We start from the raw sequence: 21,885 nt of genomic DNA on the forward strand, positions 1-21,885 counted from the left end.
TATTCGGAGAACCAAACAAACTGAAAGTAACATTTAATATTACAGAAGAGAACAGTACATTCTTACGCTATAATAAGCCGTAATTGGAAAAATAATTGAATAAATACAGCAATTAAACCGGGTTGTAGGAAAGCAGAGACAAGATCATACGATGTACAGAGACAAGATAGAAAAGATGGTAACCATGGAAATTACATTCCGTAACAACTTGAACTTGAAGTCATGGCGTAACGGAACAGTTCATTAGCACAAGACTTTCACTTAAACGGTCCACACCGAGAAACAAACAACACAAACACCACTCCGATATCCGATAAATTTAAAATTAGACGAGGAAAGTACGAACCAAACACCGTGTGTGTTCTTAGAAATAAATTATTTGCGCCATTCCAATAAGAATATAATTAATTTGGGAATATTGATCTATGAGTAAAATCTTTGAATTGTCTCTTACCCTATTTCGCGTGCGGTAACACACTTGATCAGGGCTTTCAATGACGGGGTTACACGCATAACCGCGTCCGGGTTGTGAACTAAAGGCAATGACATCCGAGTGTGAGCAATCAACAAGAGACTGTTCACCTTCACTGTCGCTGGCGTCGAACTGACCATAATCGTCATCAAGTTTCTGCGTTAGCGAGTCCAGCAATTGCTCTTGCGGGTTTTTCTGGACAGGACATGCTATAAAAGGTCTCTTTTTGTGTGGAAGTGTCGTCTGTTGTGAGGCATCGCGTAGCTCTGCTTCCGGAAGAGGAGATGCCTGTCTTTTTGATCCTGTAAACCAAGAGAACGATTACTATATGCCTGGAACACACTTCGAAAATCGAGTCACGAAGAAAGGCACTATCGACTATCTGAATCTGTGACTAGCTCGATTGACCCATGGACCTCAGATCCATCATTCAGCCATCATCTGTTCATACTGATGGATCTGATAGATGTGCTTCAGATCCATACATCAGCAGTATCAGTATCAGCGTTTTCCAAGAGGCTTTCAACTGCACATTTCCTCTTGGCAGCAAGGGAAGAAGGATCCATACGATCCATGCATCATCAGTATCAGCAGTATCAGTATCAGCGTTTTCCCAGAGGCTTTCAACTGCACATTTCCTCTTGGCAGCAAGGGAAGAAGGATCCTTTTTTTAATTAAAAAATTACTTGCTAAACGAGAGGAAAAAATAATAGTGTTTGCAGTCCTGTTGACCAACATTTAGAACGAGACATTTCGTTCAAAAAGGAATTTAGCCATCTAAAAAGTGTTGTATTATCATCGCACTGCTCATGGGCCGAAGTAATTTTATTAAAGTCAGATAACCAAAGAACACATTAACAATTGATTCTCACCTGATTTTGTGGTGGCTGAATATTAATTTCACTGTTATTATTCACCGTTTGCCCAGTAGCAAAATTAGTCTTGTTCCCATTGTATTCTCCACCAACAGGATTATTGTTCTCCAAGGGAAAAATTGGTCTCGTTCCCATTGGATTCTCCACCAACAGGATTCTCGTTCTCCCAAGGCAAAATTCGTCTCATTTTCAACGGACGGGGCTTCTGCTTTGTCTGTGTTGATTACTTTCTCAAGCTTGGCAATTTTTTTGTCTCTATCAAGAGATTTGTTGCTTAAGCATCAACTATTAATTCATCGGTGGGACCATAATCTGACCCCGTTCCCCGTTATATCATACAGCTTCAAAGGCAGTTTTTGCCAACTCTTTGGCAGTGTTCGGCTGAAAAATAAAAAATAAGGTTAATTGAATTGATCCACAAAGAAAAATAGTGATTTTGGATCAAAGCACTACTCTGCTGCGAATTTTTAAAGAAGTTACAGCGCACCACTCTTAGGTTATATTATTTTTTATTTAGAGAAATATTTTTCTCCGATACTTGTGCCTCTACTCTTCCCTTTGAGACATAGCTGTCCCTCCCTGTTTCATTCTAAATTTCTGAAAATGTTTCCCTTAATAGAATTCTCTACTTATGGAGAGGGGAGGGTTGTTTAGGTGTATACAGCCATTGGTGGTCCCTGGGGCCTCCGAGACCCCTAAAAATATGGCCTCCAAACTATCATGAGAGAAGTGGGGGGGGGGGGGGGAATTCTCATTAAGTTAAAGTTAATGAAGGCAGAGATTTTTTCAGGTACCCTTGGAGTTTCCGCACGGGGATTTTGATAGAGTGGTAGGTATTCTACATATGCAGAGATGCTTGCAATAACCAAAATTTCCGAGCCTTTCCGGATGGATCCTGAAAGCACTGAAAGATAAAAATTTTGCCGCCAATGAACACTGATGATTGGGGAAATAGAGTAAAAAATACTTACTGCAATGGTCATCCGAAAGCAGGGATACTTTCCACTTCTGCCATTTTTTGAAGGGTTGGACACATCCTTTGATAAAGTTTTCTATGGTTTTAGGCCATACAGTACTATCCTTATTTTCACTTAGCCAGGCGAACGGTACTACGTCACCTGAGTTATCGTTCTCGAATTTGACCAAAACAAAATCCATCATTCTGAAATAAATGGTGTTCATTTTAAATAATCTTCACCTTATTTGTAGAGCAGCTTGAGATGGCTTTTTCACAAGACTCAGATAAATCAAAGGAAGTTCTCGAAGCGAAACGCAGATACTCAGTGGAGAGGTTCGAAAAAGGCATCCTTAGCGAGGTGTATCAAGCCATGGATGTTGTGACCTATGAATTCAGTACTATACAGATTGCCGTATTCATCTACAAAAAACCTCAGCTGTTCATCAGCAAAAAGAATATTTTCGTTTCGACACAATATTTCGCTGAGTAAAATTGTGCTAGCTACATGCAGGCGCAAAAAATTATTGTAGCCAGCCATTTACTTTCTTGATGTATTATTACTCGTGCTGTTTTCGTTTTACTCCATAAATATAGGTCTCAAAATAACTGGTCCGTTGTAGAGACGAAAGGCGCGATTCTCTGTGACTTTCCATTCATGGACATGCTCAAGGGTTTTGGGGTAATGTGCAAAGTCACGAGGAAAATACTTACCCTCCCTCAGATTTTTCAGCCTGGCGTCAATTTCCTGAATCATTCGGCTGCTCAGTTTGCAAGCTTTTTTTCTATCCGCTCCTTAGATCCAGTGCTCCACTAGGAGCTCTTTCATAACACCTTGTCCCAGAAGGTGCGTATACTCATTGAGTAAGTCGTCCACTAGATTAGTCTGTGATATCTCTCTTCCATTTTTCGATCCCTTGAAATTCGGACACAATCGATTAATCGACGTATGAAACTATGAACGCGTATAATAATTGTTTCTTCAATAACAATTACCCAAAAGTCAAATGAGATGCGCTTGAAATGAGCTCGGATTTCGGAAAATTGCTCATTTGAATTGTTCTTTCGTCCAAAAGTATTTCAACAGAAACGGACTATTTGAAGTATGCGATAGATCGCGGTATTTTTGCTTGCATCAAACGGGTGAACCATAGATCTTTACAGTAGGGAATTGATCGGAAGAAGCGATCATACTTACACATTGAATCGCTTAAAAACCTAGGCGTGTGCGTATAAATTACTCACCATAAAACTTATATGGTTTCAAGATAGGTATCTCAAATTATGTCTTTTTAACCATCCTGCATACCCTCAGATGTCAGAGAAATTTATCAAAATTTGTCAGGGAATTTCATTTTCTAAATTCTGTGGCAACCCTGATATGACCATATACGTAGCTCTGTTTAAATACACCGGTTCAAACGAGAAATGCACCCAGTGACATCACTGATAGGCGGCTCATTTTCTCAGCTTAAAATTAACTTTTCCCGGTACTTCTATGTGAGGAAAAGTTTTTTCAAAAATACCTTTAATCTAGATCACTCAATACTATTAAATAAAACAATAACATTGTCTTGTGCCCTTGACCCATTTCCACTTCAAATCTTTCATGAAACTGAAAACATTGTTTTTTCCACCACTAATATATTTCACTTTCACCGTGTTAACCTTTGAGAGTGACTAAGATGGAGGACAGCCCCTCCGAAAAAGTAAAAACAAAACTCATATGATAATGACTAGGGTATTTTTGATGCTATTAAAATGCTTGTTGTCGCTCGATTTTTTCATCCTTCAACCTCCGCGATATATTTTGCTTCTATACTCTTATGTCAACGTTATCAATCGCGTCTCCGAGCCAGAATATTCTAAAACACGTTTCAAAAAAAAAATTGAAATCTTCAGCCCTCCCCTATATCTTCAATACTCCCAGCTCCCGCTCATTTCACTAATAGCCGTGCTGGTTGGATGATACAATTTATTATGCCCCTGCGTTGATTTCGGTATCTCGTCCAAATGAAGGCGTTTTATTCGCGTGCAACACACCGTTGACTTTGCGTCGCGTTGCTCCGCTGCTCGAGCGCTCCAATCTTGTTTTTAAGGGATCGGTATTCATCCAAGACTTTCCTCCTTATCATGGAGTTTCGGTTGAAACATTTCGGTAAAAACACTTCACATGTTAAACCACCTCGAATTGATGGGAATAAAAAACGTGCCAACTTTTGAAAATATTCTCCACATTGCGAACAACAAAAACGAAGACGTCGCATTGCCCATTGCGTTATTTTTGTCCTCTCTAAATTCAAGGCAACTTTTCATTTTATCCAAAGAAAATTTCCGAATCTCCCATGCGCGTTATCTCGTCTTTATTCGGCCCAAGTATCACAAGTGCTACGCGACGGTAAATTTCTGCCGCCATTTTATTTTTGCACAGAGAAATTGTTCGACGAAGCTGTCCGAAAATCTCACTGGATTTTCTTTGTGCTGCCGTTACGATTCCGTGAAATTCTCAAAGAGATTCAACCAACAAACTTTCCGCAAAGATAATAAGATGGCGGCAGAAATATTTAAACGTCGCATGGCGCTTGTGATAATTTGGCTGGAAGGTGACGATCTGATACCTTTAAATCCGGCGGCGCGGCGCACAGTGGATCGAGTCAATAGAGGAGATCGGACAGAATTTTGAATTTTTAAACGCTTATAACTCCGTTTATACAAAACTTCAAGGTTCCCAAAGTGTCTCCAATGGTTCCCTCATAAAATTTTCTACTCAAAGCACCCCTTGAAACGTGAAATGTAACGGAATAAACACAAAAATTCGCAGTTTTTGTCAAAAATTTCATGGCCGACCTCTGTAATGGAATCGATCCATTGTGCGGCGGCGGTCGAGAACCGTCTTTGGGGCTTCGACGCGGCAAGACGCCGTGCAGGATACTCCGCCTCTCGTTCAGTTACGTTGCTGGTAGCACCATTTTCATCATCCAAATGTTTTTCAAAGAACAGACGTTTCCTTTTGTCTTCTATACCTGGTTCGAATTTCAAACAAACGCGAACAATGAAGTGGTATAAGACAACGTCGTAAATGTGTAATTTAAGTCAAAAACACGAAGACTCTAATCTTGAAAAAACCTGTGAGAACTCCTAGAATTTTTTTTAAAAAACACGTAAATATCACACTTTTGATAACCGAAATACATAAAAAATATATAAATACCGATCCAAAGAATTAGCTATAACGACACTTAAGTTCAAATCCTCTTACGAACACTTTAAACTGGACTCTGTAGTTTCCCCTTGAAATGGTTTTAGAAAAACACCAACACACACACACGCATGCGATGAAACTAAAAGTAGTGTTTAATTCGTTTTACTCACGCATTTAGTGTGCGTTTCATGTCACATTGCATCAGTGCCCAATCGAACTCGAAGGCAAACATGCTGGAATTGGGTGATATTTTGTGCCTCACCCCTTTGGAGCTTTTTTTCATCCGTGGAACGCATGCATCACGGTGGAATGCACTGGAACAGGATCCTGGCGATTCAGGGAGCTATCCACAGCGTTCCAACTTTAACAAAATATTTACATTAGAGGTTCTATAGATGGCTCTAGGTTCCACATCTGGAATATAAGCCAGTAAACCAACAGAAGAAGACATTAGAGGTTGGGATCGCTAACTGAAACTTAATGAAAAGCCCTGCCACTACCTCGGAAGAGCGATCCAATGAATATCTGTGGAACGTTTGGAACACGCCCGTGGCTCAGGATAAAAGATTACAGACTTTCATAGCAATACATCATGTTCCACTGAATGCCAAATAAACATAAAAAGAGCCCTACTTTCCCATTTGCGCTTGGCAAGTTGGAATGACAAGGTGGTTCACATCACACTGGATAACCTCAAATGTAGCAACAACCACTTTGGCCTATTATAGCGCTGTGTCCTGAAACAACATTGCTATTAAATTCTGGTCCCCTTGACCTCAGAGCCAATTAAATGTCATTCCTAAAAATAGCCGAAAATAGCGGTTCGTTACATCAAATTGTGCTAAAATTCTACTGACTCCTCATTCCAGTGACATACCAAGGTTTTGTCGATCGTATCAGGTTCGAGTCCTCCGTACTTTACACATAGAAGGGAGATCATCATTCTGTAGCAATTAATGAAGAATAACTGCACTATTCTTATACCTTCTCACATCTGGCTGTTGCATTCAAGAACAAATAGCGGGGATCATTCCAGTGATTGACAACATGTTTTGACCCCTTGAATAGTTAGTTCTGTCTGATAATCCATGCACTTACCATCTTAGTGAAGAAATCGAACAGGTTCATATTCTTCGGGGGTGCCATTCTATCTTGATTGACTGACTTTTACGATGTCTGCAAACTTTCAATTTCACTTTCACTTCACTGATTCGTAGAAAATCACTGATTCGTAGAAAATAAAACTAACACGTTCGTCTCTTGAGAAAAATTGGTAATGTGAACCATGTGACCACGACAAGAACCTGGGAAGAGAAGAAATCAAAGGATTCTAACCTCAGCGGCAATGCGAGTTCAGAGAGTTATAGAAGGGTCTGGGAAGGGGGGGGGGGTATAAGAACGCGCCTTCACGCTGCAACCTGGTATACATGTGGTGTGTGCAGAGTATACCTCTCTAATTCATCTTATTCTCTGAAGCTAACTGAAGTTCGGGTTGCCTATCTATCACCTATCAGAAATCAGACGAGCACGAGCCCCTATCATGAGCAGCCTCTCTCTCTACTCTATATCTCTCACTATCTCAGAGGAACATAGCATTAGCCGTGGCATGCCATGGCATTATTGAATTTAGCAATATCAACATTCTGTTTATTAATATGTAGGTTAAATCGGATTCCACAACGACTTGTACCTTTCAAGAACAAACTAGTGTGAATTAAAACGTGACCAAACCATTGACACTCCAATGGTTTCGAAAATCAAGAAACGACTGTTGAAGAAGAAAGAACATCGCAGAACCCAAAAGTCGAAAGTCCAGGATCAACTTACACCATCAACTTCAATTGATCTTGATCCTCAACCTGTTCCTAGCAGCGCATCGATAGTAGAAAATGCAACGTCTCCCCCCGCCAAATTTCCAAATCCTGCTTCACCGATACTCAGCAAAGTTACCCAGAAACGACTGTACAAAAGGAAGTTATACCTGTCAAAATCCAAGTGTAATGTACACCAGTCCCGTGAAGCAGATGATTCCAGCACATCCAAATTGTCAGTCGGTACTTCGCTTTCCAGCAAAGATATTGAGAGTGAAAAGCTTAAAGAAGCGGGTCCAGTTGAGCGCTTATTTGAGCTTTCTCAGCAATCTACGCTGGAAACGACAAAATCGACTGGCAATGCAAATCACCTCAAAGTAGAAGATACAACAACTTTAAGTGAGTATCAGGTGCCTTTTTCACTCAGTGGCCAATCCTTGTCAGTCGATAAGTCAGTTTATGGCAATGTCAGTGTTGAGAGTGGAAATGAAGATACAGCGCGTCCAGATGGTCAGTGCTTGCCTAAGTTTTCCAAGCAACAAGAACTGAAGCCGATAGAACTGAGACGCATAGGAAAAGGTCCCACTGAAAATGCATATGAAATAACTTCATGTGAGTATGCGGTACATGTGACCCCCGAAACTCATGACTCTAGAAAATCTGCATCTGATTTGTCAGTCGATACCTTAGTTTTAAGCGACAATGTTGACACCGAAAGGCCAACAAACGCGGGTCTAGTTGAACGCTTTGATGACCCTCCGCAGCGACAAAAGCTAAAACTGATAAAAACAGCTAGCAATCTTCGTCATTAGTCCACAAATCAATTTTGGGCAAGGTAAGCATGTACGATTGTTCTTCTGGAGTTATCGCCCATTCCCGCCAATTTCTAGCAAGCGCGCCCGTATTAAAATGTGGGTCTGTTAAGCCTCAGCGTCTTAGGTAATTTATTATTCAATCCATTGGAAATCCTTGGAAATAGTTACATGCTTTTTCTGTGAAAAGGTTGATGCCTTTTGCGACCATTTGAGACCATTTGTTTCGAAATATTCGTAGGTGCTGAAATTCTTCAAATTTCAGTGAAGGAAATTCGTATCCATAAATTGTCAGCACAAGTATTAAGCTTCTCTCTCCGCAATGAATCTCCGGTAAAAGAAAAAGGAAAAAGAAAAGCAATAGCAGGTTTTCAAAGATGAGATAAATGATTGTTAAGTTCATTTGTCTTTTCTAGGCGCTCTCAAGCGTGACGACCAAGGAGGCACGGTTTCTACCTTCAGAAATAGGGAAGACTTGACGAGCAAGTAAGAAATAAAAGTTTTTTTTTTATCTATGAAGTTCTTCGACTGGTGTTTTGAAAAGCGCGCGGGTTGTCAATCACCTTCAGAAAACAACAATCCATTACCTACTCCTTGGTTCAACTTGTTGCCGAATAGTGGTGGTTACGCTACTTAATATTGGGCAGAGGGGCTTAAAAAATATGAGAGTGCTTTAAAGTATCAACGAGGGTTTTGGAACTAATGAAATTTCCCGACTGCTTCATAGAACCGATCATCCCTCGATAAGTACATTAAAGACAAGTTGAACACCTTGAAACAGAGTCAAACACACCGTTGCGTATTTATTCAGTTAGTGCTATATCCCCGATTTTATTCACGGCTCCTGTTGCCATGATTGGTCAAATCTTGATGACGTAGCGGGCTTTAACGATGTGATGGTTACACTGTTAAAAATCCCTGAGCGTCCCTGGGCGTCGTTAGGGTATCATTTTTCTAGTTTCGGAAAATAATACTTACACGCTTGAGCCTTTCTCTATCAGGCTTCGATTGGACGATGAATATGCGTTTATCATCTGTCCATATATCGTTCTCGGAAGACTGAGCAATCATCGATTGTATGTGCGGGATATATTTTTCCGGAAAGCCCTGATCAATCGATCTATTTATGGAGGTGATTTTGCCATGCAGGCTCAGAAACACTATTTGCATTGCGTCCTCCGGCACTTGAGCCATCATATGCGCCCCTCTGATTTGCGGCACAATTACATCTCGGAGATTGTCCGTGATATGGATTTCTTTAACCCTGGAACAAAAAGAAAAATTGGAATGTATTGCGGAGCTGCATGCGTGAAAATGCGGATCAGCATTTCTAGAAATTCAAATACATTTACACTCTCACTATCCATTCCTAAACAAAATTTTTAACCAACTCTCTTCTATATAATGGGGGGGGGGGGTGGTGTGTGTATTCTAATTGGATTCCACTGAGCCAGATCCACGATATCCTGTTTCTGGGTGCTGGGCCCTGATTTTTTCTATTTGGATTTAACAGGTAGCCCTGAATTCACGCCTTTTGAGGTACCTCAACTAATTCGTCCGTCGTTGGTGATGTTTACGCTCTGATCTATTCACTCAGAGTGCAGCGCGAAATTCGCGCTGGATTTTTTTTCACGCCGGCTATTCACTCAGAGTAAATCATTGATTTTTAACAGTGTGTATCTGAATCCGTAGATGGCCGGTTCCGAATGGAATGTAGGCCAAATAACCAGAAAAAAAAGAAAGATTGTCGTATCTTGGGGTCGGATGTTTATATTAACATACCAGTTCAAGAAATGCAACGAGGACGGGCCAATTTTTCACTGTACAGATATCAAATCCCAGTTTTGGTGCAAGTTGAAAATTTTCATAATGAGCACATAGACATCGGAGGGTCCACTCCTGATTGGCTCCGCCATCTGAGGCCTGATGGAGCTCCTAGGATTCGAAGAATTGGCGGAAGTTTCATTCCGATAAATCTAAAAAATAGACAGGGAGGTTTTTTTCTATATATTCTGTCACCATGAGTTTTTTTTTCGAATCCCACATTTACAGTAGCAATCGGATATAACGACCTCCTAGGGACCGGTCTTAAGCGGTGCCTACAGCCGATTGTCTGTCGTTATAACAGGTAGTGGTATGTTTTCACACATACCTCATGTTAAATAGCTTAGAGTAAGCTGTGTTGTTGAAGGATTCCAGGGCTCCGAGGTGCTCTTCGAAACAACAATCTCTTAGTTCCTTTGGAGTAACTAACATCTTGGTTCATTCAATTATTTCGTCTAATTTTGCTGGAATTGAATATAAATACGAAATTTAATTTATTCATTCAATTATTTCGTCTAATTTTGCTGATATTGAATATAAATATGAAATTTAATTTATTCATTCAACTTTTGGGGTGATCGCTGCCGAGTGTCAACTTTCACCCTCCGGCTTTCTAAGAGAAGAAAAAAAAACACTGACGAACTCGTAGTAGGTATACATAGGTACAAAATTTGTATACCGGTGGTTCACGGTTTGATCCAGTTTCCAACTCTCGAAACTTCATATCTATGCTAACTCTGTCCCTGCTGTTTCAGCAATTGTTTTTATGGGCTAATTCTGCAATGGAAGTCCCAATAAACGTTGTAGTTCGTAAAAACGTGTTCAGACAAATTTACGTAGAAGGAAACTATTCTTATTTGACCGATAGGGTTCGGTATTGCAGTCTAGCGGTTTGTTACGGAATGTAATTTCCTAATGAGTTTCAAGTAATTTGGAATCCCAATAAATCTCAAATTTAGAATTATAAATTTAGAGACTTCTGTGAGTCGGAAAGGGATGGAGATGGTGGCGCAAGAAAGTAAAATTTTTTTCGTGACCACACTTAGAACCCTAATACGTCAACCAATATCGTACCTTCAGTGATTGACTGATTTGGAAGCAACATCATATCAGACTATACATCCTTCAATGGTTGCTTTCCATCCTTCAGAGAAATTACGGTGTTCTTTGGGTTATTCACCTGTTGTGTTGTGTGCTTTATAAGAGTTGTTCCATTTTCAGAAATAATCTAGCTCTGATTATCTTTATATTTCCATCACACGAACCTCCCCACATGTCCTCGCCTGGAGGAATTTTTCCCCTCGGATGAGAAGACTTTGTTCCCAGGTGATAAAATCAAACATCAATTCAATTCTAGTAAACAACACTTTAATATATAGTGCTACGTTAAAAGTTAACTTCACACTTCATGCACAGTACATGTTTTGGATTTCTTAATGTTTTTGTTTGAACCACCGCCGTTGGATCGGCAGGTTGATTATGTAGTGAATGACGTTCACCGCTGAACTTTTACTTCATCATTTGAAATATCATTCCAGAAAATTGACTAAAAAATAAAAAAATGATGAAGGAAAAAACTTTTGAAGTGTCATAAGAACTGACACAGGATTGCAATGAGATCTCACAATCTCAGCAGCCGCGTGTGTGTGAGAAGTCTTAGTTGCTTAAAATGCTATCATTTTCATATTCTCACTTGTTGACATTATTCAGCTACAACTTAGAGAAATTCCGTCTCAAGAAAATATGAAAAACCAACAGAAAAACACTTAATATTCGGGTCCAACTGGATCTTTGCATCTTACGATTTATTAAGTTAGCAAAACAGACATAAACCAAGCGAACAACTCACGCGCGAACGAAAGGTAGACTCTGACTGGTGTCCCGCTGCCACAGCTCTAGGGGACAGTGTTCACAATTTTGAATCGATTTTTGCAAGAGAATCGATTTTTCGAGAGTAGATTTATCGAGAATCTATTTATTTCAGTGAATCATTTAAGAAGAATAAAGAAAAGGTAAGAAAGGTAAGAATACATTCCGTAACACGGTTTCGCCCTCAATCAACCTGCGTAAAGGTACTTAAGGTGCAGAGGCTCTTAAAACGTGAAAACTGGCATCGTCTAAATTGGCGTGAACGTACTTTACACAACCTGTCCAGTTGCTCTCGTTTATCTTAAGAACATAAGAGTTTTTAAAACGCCAACAGTGTACCCGCCATGATTGTCCTTCCTTTCCAAAAACTCGAACTATCCGTCGAAGTGATGATAGACGGATCACTTATTGTTAGATTCGGAGGATTAATCACTCTTGATAGGGAGCAGTGGCGTGGCGTGCTTTGTGATATATCGATTGATCTGCCATTTAAACCAATAGAAAAGGATCGATAAACAGGGTGTTCGCAACGAACACCTAATAATCGACCTTTTATCATAACCTCAGATGGGGCAATATCGATAATTGATCATTCACGCTTCGCCACTGATAAGGACTCTGACACATTGCTTTCGATCGATTCACTCCAGTCAGAATTCCATGCTAAGGGGAAAAGTAGAGTAGAATGGGACGAAGACGTGGTTACAAAATTCAAATTTATGTCAGTAGTTTGAGAAACCTCCCTGCACTTGATGCTTTAGCGAGTAGATCGGCGAGACATTCCGCTCTCTCCCCTCCTTTGTTGCGCCTTTATCTCGACTGGGGAGGCAATATTGGAAGTAGTGGTTGCAATTAAAATGTAATAAATTTGCACGCAGCGTTCCCGCACCCTTTAATCGGGGTTTCTATTAGGAGTAGGGGGTGGAAAGGGGTTTCAGTCATGAGAAGCTCACCAAGAAACATTCGCTGGTGCGTGTTAAGAGAACAGCCTCGTTTAATAACAACCAGTTAGCTGGTAGAGTCACTACCCACTGTATTGGTGCAATGTTGCCGCCACCCGATGGTTGAATGCTTCACAAATCATCATGCGTACCGATTGTATTTCTAGGTTATACGCGAGCAACACCTGTGCATTAAAACCTTTGAAAACTCTGTATACGATTATGGAAAACCTTGAACATTGCGTCTTAAAGTCCTTGATTTTGCGAACCATTTCTCCTTGAAAAGTATTACTTCCTTCAAATTCTACATCGTTTATTCATCTTTTTTGAATGGATAGTTTTCTCTCTTCTTTGCAAGAAGGAATTGTCTCATTATTTTCACCAAGAATTACCCGTCTCTCGAAAGGCGCTAATTTATCCTTCTTCAAATTTATGAAAAATAATGACTTTGATACTGCAGATTGTGAAGGTTGAGCACCTGCAGATTGTGAAGGTTGAGCACCTGTAGATTGCTGGAGTCGACCAGACGATTGGATGGTGGTCAAACATCTAGACGATGGTCCACCTCGTGTATTGGAACTTGTAGATGGTGCAGCATTAAAAAAACTTACAAACTTGGGGTCTTGGGCCAACGTTTGGGGTTTACGTGGGGGGACGTTGGGGAATTTGGGGATATTCCCATTGTTGACCTGAAAAAAGAAGAAATCATAAGCGACTTTGATCAAAATGAATCGAATGGTGGAAAATTTCAAATTTGAATGGGGCATTGATTCTATAGGATCCTGAACACATGTAAGAGTCAATATAAAAACTCATGTGCAGTTACCAGTGCTGCAACTTTACGAAGAATCCTTATTACAACTGACTAATGTTACTTAGTGGGCCAATTAGTCCACTCCAAGACAGTTACAGGCATGAAGCTGCTGCACAAATGCGTGAGAATGGCATATCCGATGTATTAGCAGTTTGCAATAAGTCCTGTTCAGTTCAGTCCATCAAGACGAGACCTTAAAGTAGATCTTGGAACTGACCCTCTCTAAAGCCAACGCCATGTTTAGAGATTCACAGACAAGACAGCTTGTGTTCACCATTAGTGTGTGAACTTACAACTTTCTGATAGGAGAGTTACGAGGGCTGTTAAATTAAGACTGGGCCTGCCAGACTGCTGATAGGAGATGATATCTTGTCCACGAATAAGGCAGGTGATCGGACATCTAATTAGGAGTTTACACCACTTTTACAGCTGTTTACTGACCAAAATGCATGAAATTATTGAATATAGATTGTGTTTCCGATGGTTCGATTGTTTTAGAAAGGTCCAAAATGAGTGCAAATTATGCAAGGAGGTACTGGTGTTCCCACATCCATCATTAAAATTCGCACTGCATGGGTGTTGAAATGACCATTTACGAGGGGCGTTCAATAAGTAAGTATCCCCCCCTCTCTAAAATCCATAAGAATGGACCAATTTTAAAAAACTTGGGCTCAAAATCTTCCTTAGGATATTTTGAGTTCAACAAAACAAACCGCAACAAAATCGGACCATGTGCGGCCGAACGCGAGCCGTTTGAACGCGCCGAGGTGCTCGACGCTCCCGCCGAATCCGCGAGGATTTGAAGTCCGCTACAGGAGAAGAGCTTCTCTGCCAAAGCCTCAGTCGTTCATCACTGACGAAAAATCAAAGAAATTTTTGTAGAATAAGGGGCTTACCTCACTTCTCCACATAACCAGCTCGATCCAAGCAAGTCTGATACTGAGACTAAGGCTAAGAGAACAGCTTTTGGATGCCTCGTGCGTGGAAGTCTTTCAGCTGACCGCGGATGAAAGAGTGGACGGCTTGTTTGACCTCTTCCACGGATTCAAAATTAACTCCTCCGAGTTCAGATTTCAGGAACGGGAATAAATGGTGGTCTGGTTTGCCATTTATTATCGTATCTGAAATCTGAACTCGGAGGAGTTAATTTTGAATCCGTGGAAGAGGTCAAACAAGCCGTCCACTCTTTCATCCGCGGTCAGCTGAAAGACTTCCACGCACGAGGCATCCAAAAGCTGTTCTCTTAGCCTTAGTCTCAGTATCAGACTTGCTTGGATCGAGCTGGTTATGTGGAGAAGTGAGGTAAGCCCCTTATTCTACAAAAATTTCTTTGATTTTTCGTCAGTAATGAACGACTGAGGCTTTGGCAGAGAAGCTCTTCTCCTGTAGCGGACTTCAAATCCTCGCGGATTCGGCGGGAGCGTCGAGCACCTCGGCGCGTTCAAACGGCTCGCGTTCGGCCGCACATGGTCCGATTTTGTTGCGGTTTGTTTTGTTGAACTCAAAATATCCTAAGGAAGATTTTGAGCCCAAGTTTTTTAAAATTGGTCCATTCTTATGGATTTTAGAGAGGGGGGGATACTTACTTATTGAACGCCCCTCGTAAAATTGTAGGAGCACTTCTAACAGATATTGTCAAATAATTAGCTAGTTTGAACTGCTTTGCAGCAATCAGTCAGCATACTTACACCTGCTGCGTTGATCGCGACCTCCACAATCACAGATGTGCAGAAACAACACTTCCTTTCAATTCGCACTCATTTTGACCCTTTAAAAACAATCAAACCATCGAAAACACGAGGTCCGGCCCATAAATGGGCATTACCACGAAAAGGGTGCACTTTCGATTTGAGAAAGTTAAAAATGAAAGTTTACCTACGCATATAATTTTTTGTTTTCCTGTTTTCTTGGTGCATGTAATTTTTGAATATATTTACGGTCCCAATCTTTTTCACATTAAAAAAAAAAAAAAAAAAAAAAAAAAAAAAAAAAAAATCTTTTTCACATGTTTGATATCAATTTTTTATGTTTTATGTATGAAATTTTTGAGAAAACTCACGTCCATCACAAGTACTCTTGATTGATTCTGACATCAAATTTGTGTCGTCAAGGGCAAAGTGCACGATTTTTTTTAAAGCTCAAGTATGTAGCTGATTAAATAATGCCAAAAAGTTAAACCTAAGCAACATTTGTTCGCAAAAATGAACATATTTCTGTCAAATTTACATAAATTTACAATTAGCATCACCAATCATTCTCATTTTTTAATGTTTTAGGACAAAATATGTCTGAAAGAAGGATTAAATTTTATTATGGCATTGTCGTCATTATTAAAACGTGAAATACAGATGATTAATCATGGGTACATATGTCACTATATTGTTTAAAGGTATTGAATGTCCCTTGTGACGGATGTGAGTATGGGGCAATTTAACGTGATGGGCGTGAGGTCGGATGTGACGGATGTGATTTTTTTCTCCCATACATTTTTTTGTCTGTAGTAAAAGGATGCATGTTTGGCACTTAATGACTTGAAAAAAAGAGAGAAGTTTAAAAAATAGCCTCGTGTACCCTAACACAGTGATAAGAAATTACACTGACAAACATTTCATTAAGAAAATATTTATTAGAAAATTATAGAAAATTAAGGCAAAAGTGGTAACATTAAGGCGAAAGATTGCCAAAATTAGGAAAAAAATAATGACATAGTAAACAGGTAACACTTAGTTTGCTTTTCAATCTAAGTACGTAGCTGCTAGTGCATTAATGAAATCGTGGTTTTCAAATGAAAACATCCTCGAAGAGCGTTTTTTCGGAGGTGGCAAAATGCTCAAAATACCGCTATATTTAATTTGATGGATATCTTCTTGAGAAGGCCAATAGAAATATTCTTTGCTTGGCAGCATGAATGATATTTCGGCACTCTTGTCAATGAAATCAATTTTTTTAACCAAACCAGGATACCATCTTCCGTCAACAATGACAGCTACCCAAACTCAAACTTTGATAGCTTGCTCATCAATATCAGGGGCGGACGATTCAACTGTGAAATGCTGAGTTAAGGAAACATTCTTGAAACGTATGTACTCAAAAAGTGTTTTGTAGATAGGACTCCCCCCCCCCCCCCAATGAAAGTAAGAGGCATTTCTAGAGATCTATTGAAATATTGAGGATACTTATGATTTTAAAAGCATTATTTTTTTTTAAACAAGTAAAAGAAAAAAATTAAGGAAAACATGCAACAAATATTTTGAGTTACGATTAAAAAGGATACTATACGTATTTGAACGTTCAGTATCTTCCACCTGATTATTTTCAAGATCCATCGTAGCAGAAATTGCAGCTTCCAATGTATTTTCTCGCTCAGGATGAGCGAGAAAGCTGAAAACGTTGGTTTCCTTATGCAGGTGAATGAACATGCGTCCTGAAATTAACTTGCTCAGGCACTGGACCTGAGCATTCATTAGAGCAAGTTTCAATAAACTCAGGGTCCGTGGTGGAGCCACGGTTGCTAGCAGGACCATGGCTGCAGGTGTGAACCCGGGTAAATCCTTTCCCGGGATGAGATCCGGGTGCGGTGGCCACTCGCTCTCTGGGAGGGTCAGCCATGATGGGCCTACCCACCAGAGCGGGTGCGCGGGAAGCTCAGAGGGTAGGATTCCTCTAGAGGCGGGATCGCTGGGGTTAGATTCTGACGGCACTTACTTCCAGGTAACGGACGCTGTTGTGTCTCGGATCTTCCCTACTCTGTTAGAGACGAACGTATCGAGTCAGCTATTCGATGCTATCCATGATAACACAATCGTGGAGTCCGACCAACCTACGACTTTTTCTGGAGCAAAGTCCAGTAGTAAAGGGAGATAAGCTTCAAAAAGACGAGTCAGGAGTATACAGTTGCGCAGAGCTCTAGCCGCGGAATTGTGACTTCCTTCTTAGGGGCGACACATGATGTCTGGGGAGACTGTATCTTTCCATTGACGTAGGTAACTCTTATTCGGACCAAACTAGGGCGAACAGGCTGAGGCTGCATTCCTGCACGAATAGGCACCACTGGACGAATTTTCACTCGGACTGTTCCAGCTGCTGCCGTGGAATTAGTGTTGCTGCAGCGGACAAAAATTAACCTTGGGCCGCTGGATGTTGGTAGGGAGCGGAGTATCCTAGTCTAGCGGCAAGTTCCAAAGCTCCTTGATGAAGGTTTGAAGTTCTTAATGAAAGAAAGCGGCACAAATGTACACTTGCCATCCTTGTCATCTAGGAACTTGACACTGGCAATAGGTTCTTCTTTCGGGGCCATTACAAAACAAAGTTAATTTGCACCCTGAGTCTTATCATGAAAACATGGAGATTTGCACACTTCACAACTTTTCGATACGTCACAAAATCACAAGATTTTCACTTAAACCAATCTTTAACGCGTGCGAGCTGACGGACTTCTCTTTGACTTCACGCTTGTGTTTGTCACTTGAGCTGACAGACTTCTCTTTGACTTCACGCTTGTGTTTGTCACTTGAGCTGACGGATTTCTCTTTGACTTCACGCTTGTGTTTGTCACTTAAGCTGTCAGACTTCTCGTTGATTTCACGCTTTTCCTGTAGGGGAAACGAATAGTGCTGCTGTCACAAAATGTTAGCGAGTATTTGATTTTTTCAAAAGAGACAAGTTCTACAAGTATAAGTGATTTTTCTCTTCATTTGCGAGACAAATTATAGAGATTTTCATGCCCTGCTCCTTAGAAAGAATAAATTGCTTGCAAAGATTTCAAAACAACGCGATCAAGTCACTCCAACTTATGCCATTCAACTAATTTTTAGTTGAAACGCACTGATTCATAAAATGGTTGTGGCCAGACTTGCTTTTCATCTATACCTAATATTAAAAAAAATTGTCTTTCTTTTCCTCCTTTTTCCCATTTCATTTTATCTGTAGAATAACTTTAATCTGAAATAATTCAACCAGTAGCATTCCTTCATTCCCCTTCATCCATCAATTTCAATAATTGGCCTTCAAGGAAGAGGCAATTAAAAAATTATGAGCGAGCCATTCCCAGACAAAAAAATTTCTGCAAGTGAAGTTTGTAAAAACCAAAATTTAGATTATTTTTTTTTCAGAGAAGATCTGATATTTCTCAGTTTTTACTTATGCATCCCTACCCGCCATCAGTGAGCGGAGAAAAAATTCATGCAAACTAGAAACAGCTAACAAATGCACAAACCCGATCAAACAAGTTTCTTCGAACAGACTCTTCAGCTTCCGAGGTCTGACGTTTCGGCTTTTCCTGTGGCGTCCCTTCCATTTCATACTTCCTCTGCCAGAACAAATTCAGTCTGGTTAATTCCTCCACTCGATTTTCCAGCTGTGAAATTCTACGTTCTGACAATTGCTGGTCAATTCTTACGTCTTTTTTGGCCAGGAGAGTGTCATCTGAGTCAGTTGCATCAGAGTCAGGCTCATCAGCATCCTCCGATTCTTCAACGGGAGCCTTAAATTTCTGCCATTTTTCTGTGGTTATTCCATCACTGGCTTTGCGAATTTTCCTCATTTTGTACTGTGAGAGGGAAAAAAGATAGGGCAGTTTACCTAAAGGCACTGATAAATGAATAACAGTCACCTACACCTGCACTGCTGCAGTTTTTTTTACCTAGTTATTATTCAGTTCAAACCAACCAAGAATTATGGGAAATCTTAAGATTCTTGCAATCCGGTTACATACTCAGGTCCTCTGAGACAAACTTGTTCAAGAGCTTGGTAAGTAAAGTTCAACGCAGCTCCCCACCACTTCTCTTATCGATCAGATTTCCTCATTATGATGATGCTTTTCAATATAGACATTGAGACAAAAGAAAAGCAAAAAAAAAAGCATTTACTGCAGGACAGTGAGGAGATTAACAATTTAAATTTGTCTTATTTAAATTGCATATCAAATTCTTATCTAAACTTACATTTGATTGAATTGGACAGTGCAAGACAAGTTTTCATGAGAGGACCAATAATGGGCTTCCCAGTGTGATTAAGCAATATTAAATATTAATTTTGATAATGTAAGGTGCATTGTTTACCTTCGAAACATATGAAGGATCCCTTTTTCGTGGATTCTTTTTATTTTTCTGGGAATTCTTTGCAGCAATGACTTTGTCAGTAGGAATACAGATTCGTTTGCTTTTCAAGGCCTTTTCTAATGCAGCAGCTGAATCTAGAAAAAAGAAAAGGATTCAGATGCAAGGCACACTCAAAATGCAAATAATGATAGTTTAACAGGCCAACCCTCTTCTAATATCTATTTTTTCAGAAATGAAGGAGTTTGGGAACAGCAAGTAAGAGTCACTTCAGGGTGGCCAACGATTTTCAATTCACCATTTTCTCGACTTTATCCTTGACTTCTTAGGCGCAATCTTTTAATATCCAAGCAAGAGTTTGTGGAATGCGTCGTTAGAAGTTCGTGCGCAGATGCAACTAAAATTGAAAAAAAATGTGAAAGAAAAGAAGACAGAGCCTGTCCATCTGCAAATTTTAAGTATCAAAATGCTCTAAAAATTACCAAGTAACAAAGCCATGCAATATTGTTGGTGAAGCCTCAATTACAGATTATCCACTAAGGCATGTTAAGCCAATTCCTACTTCGCATTCCTGGCCATTTGAGAAATCGTTTGAGAGTGTGCAAGAAATAGCTGCATTCTGCCGAGAGGAAACATTCGCCCTGTATTGGCATGCATTAAATGATTTTTCATTTCATTTAAAATATGATTCTGTCGTACACGTTTGTTACACTTGATCAAACTTGCCTAAAAATTCTATGCCTGGAAAAATTCACTTTCTCAAGTAAAAAAATCAATTATTTACAGTGCGTCCCTTTATGCCCTGCGTGTTCTCTGCAGTTGCCAGATAACCTCAAATAAGTAGTTGCCAGGAGTGCTGAATAGGAATTGGTTGAGCCAATGAGTAGTCGCTGGGCTTGTGCAATTTGAATTTCACAGCAGCTAGTCGCTTTAAATTTTCAATCAACAAATTTGTTGATCCACAAATGTGGTAAAAGTATTTTTGGGTGCAAGATACTCAACAACCCGAGGACTTCATGAACACAAACTAACAGCTGAATAACGCGACACATATCGCTACATGAGAAAGTACAATTGACTTGGCTTTGCTTACCAGCTACTTGCAATATGAGGGCCTTGTAGTAGCCAGGCAAGGCAGACGATTGTCCTCTTTGATGTGTCTCCTTTTCATTATCTAAGTTCAAAAGCACCCCTTGAGATCTGAGGATCGATGTTGGCGTGTCAGCCGATTTTGGACTCCAGAAGACCCAATATTCTTGCCCAAGCGACCAGTTTTGAGCGTCAAAGTCCTTTATGAAAGATTGAGGCACCGGCATTCTATATTTGTCTACTTGATACTCAACATAAGCGAAAGGTTTTGAATGTTGTGATGAGACGACGTTTTTTCCAGCATGGGCCATTTTCCTCGTAATAATATAATATTCACAACGAGGTAAAATTACAATATTAACAACGAAGTCAAAATACAGTATTCACAATGCCACACTGTCACTGTACATATTTACAAAGAGTTTATTACGGAATATTTATTTGAATTATCACATCGCGGAATCGAGCAAATTCACTAAGTAAGAACAATGCCGCCGAAAAGTAAGAGTGTGCAGTTGTGCACTTGTCCGTTACATCAGCGGAGTAATATCGTATCACCTTTTGCACTCTTAGTTGCCGAATCGCATGATCGCAGTACCAAACGCTGGTAAAATAGTTCCAATCGAAAACTAATATAATAAGGTATAATGAAGAGACAAAAACTCGGAAGCTGCAATGCACGAGGGTTTTTTTTAATTTTCTTTCTTTTCACGTCAATATTTGTTAGGAAAGTCTTGTTAGGTTTGATTGACTGTGCAAAGTGTGGCAGAGTGTTAGTGAGCGGGTCAAGTGAGGGTGTGCGTATGTGTGTGTCTGTGATGGCGAGGGTGATTGTGTGTGTGTGTATGTGCTTTTGATGTTTTTGTTAATGTGCGACGTGTGAGGTTATGTTGTCATTATCGCTAGAAAATAATAATCGGTCCGTTCACTATTTTCCTCCAGTTTTGTCGGTTTCGGTAAATTTAAATTGCCTCTGAGAGCGCCTCATTCGAAAGGTAATGCGATCATTTTCTATTGTAAACTATCGAGTTATATGTATGTAATTAGTACGCGCTGTACTCTTCAACCTATCTTCGCTCATCGTAAGTCCGACACGGTTCAAGTGTGTTTTTGTGCAATTCTCTTCTTAACCCAAACCTTTTTACGCGATGTCAGATCCACCTGA

The 21,885-nt window shown here is 40.0% G+C and overlaps 2 protein-coding genes across 3 annotated transcripts in view; one reads left to right on the top strand and one right to left on the bottom strand.

Annotated features, from left to right (window-relative positions):
• The window catches only part of LOC109041143 (protein amalgam), a 641,206-nt gene that overhangs the window by 123,823 nt on the left and 495,498 nt on the right, over positions 1-21,885 (top strand). The window lies entirely within an intron of this gene.
• LOC140226081 (uncharacterized) lies at positions 16,463-21,493 on the bottom strand. Its single transcript, XM_072306549.1, has 3 exons — positions 20,725-21,493; positions 19,635-19,768; positions 16,463-19,123 (listed from the first exon to the last, which is right to left on the bottom strand). The coding sequence occupies exons 1-3, from the start codon at positions 21,029-21,031 to the stop codon at positions 18,764-18,766; spliced, it is 801 nt and encodes a 266-aa protein (XP_072162650.1). The 5' UTR covers positions 21,032-21,493; the 3' UTR covers positions 16,463-18,763.

Source organism: Bemisia tabaci, chromosome 1 (assembly GCF_918797505.1).
Source record: "Bemisia tabaci chromosome 1, PGI_BMITA_v3".
Lineage (NCBI taxonomy): Eukaryota > Metazoa > Arthropoda > Insecta > Hemiptera > Aleyrodidae > Bemisia > Bemisia tabaci.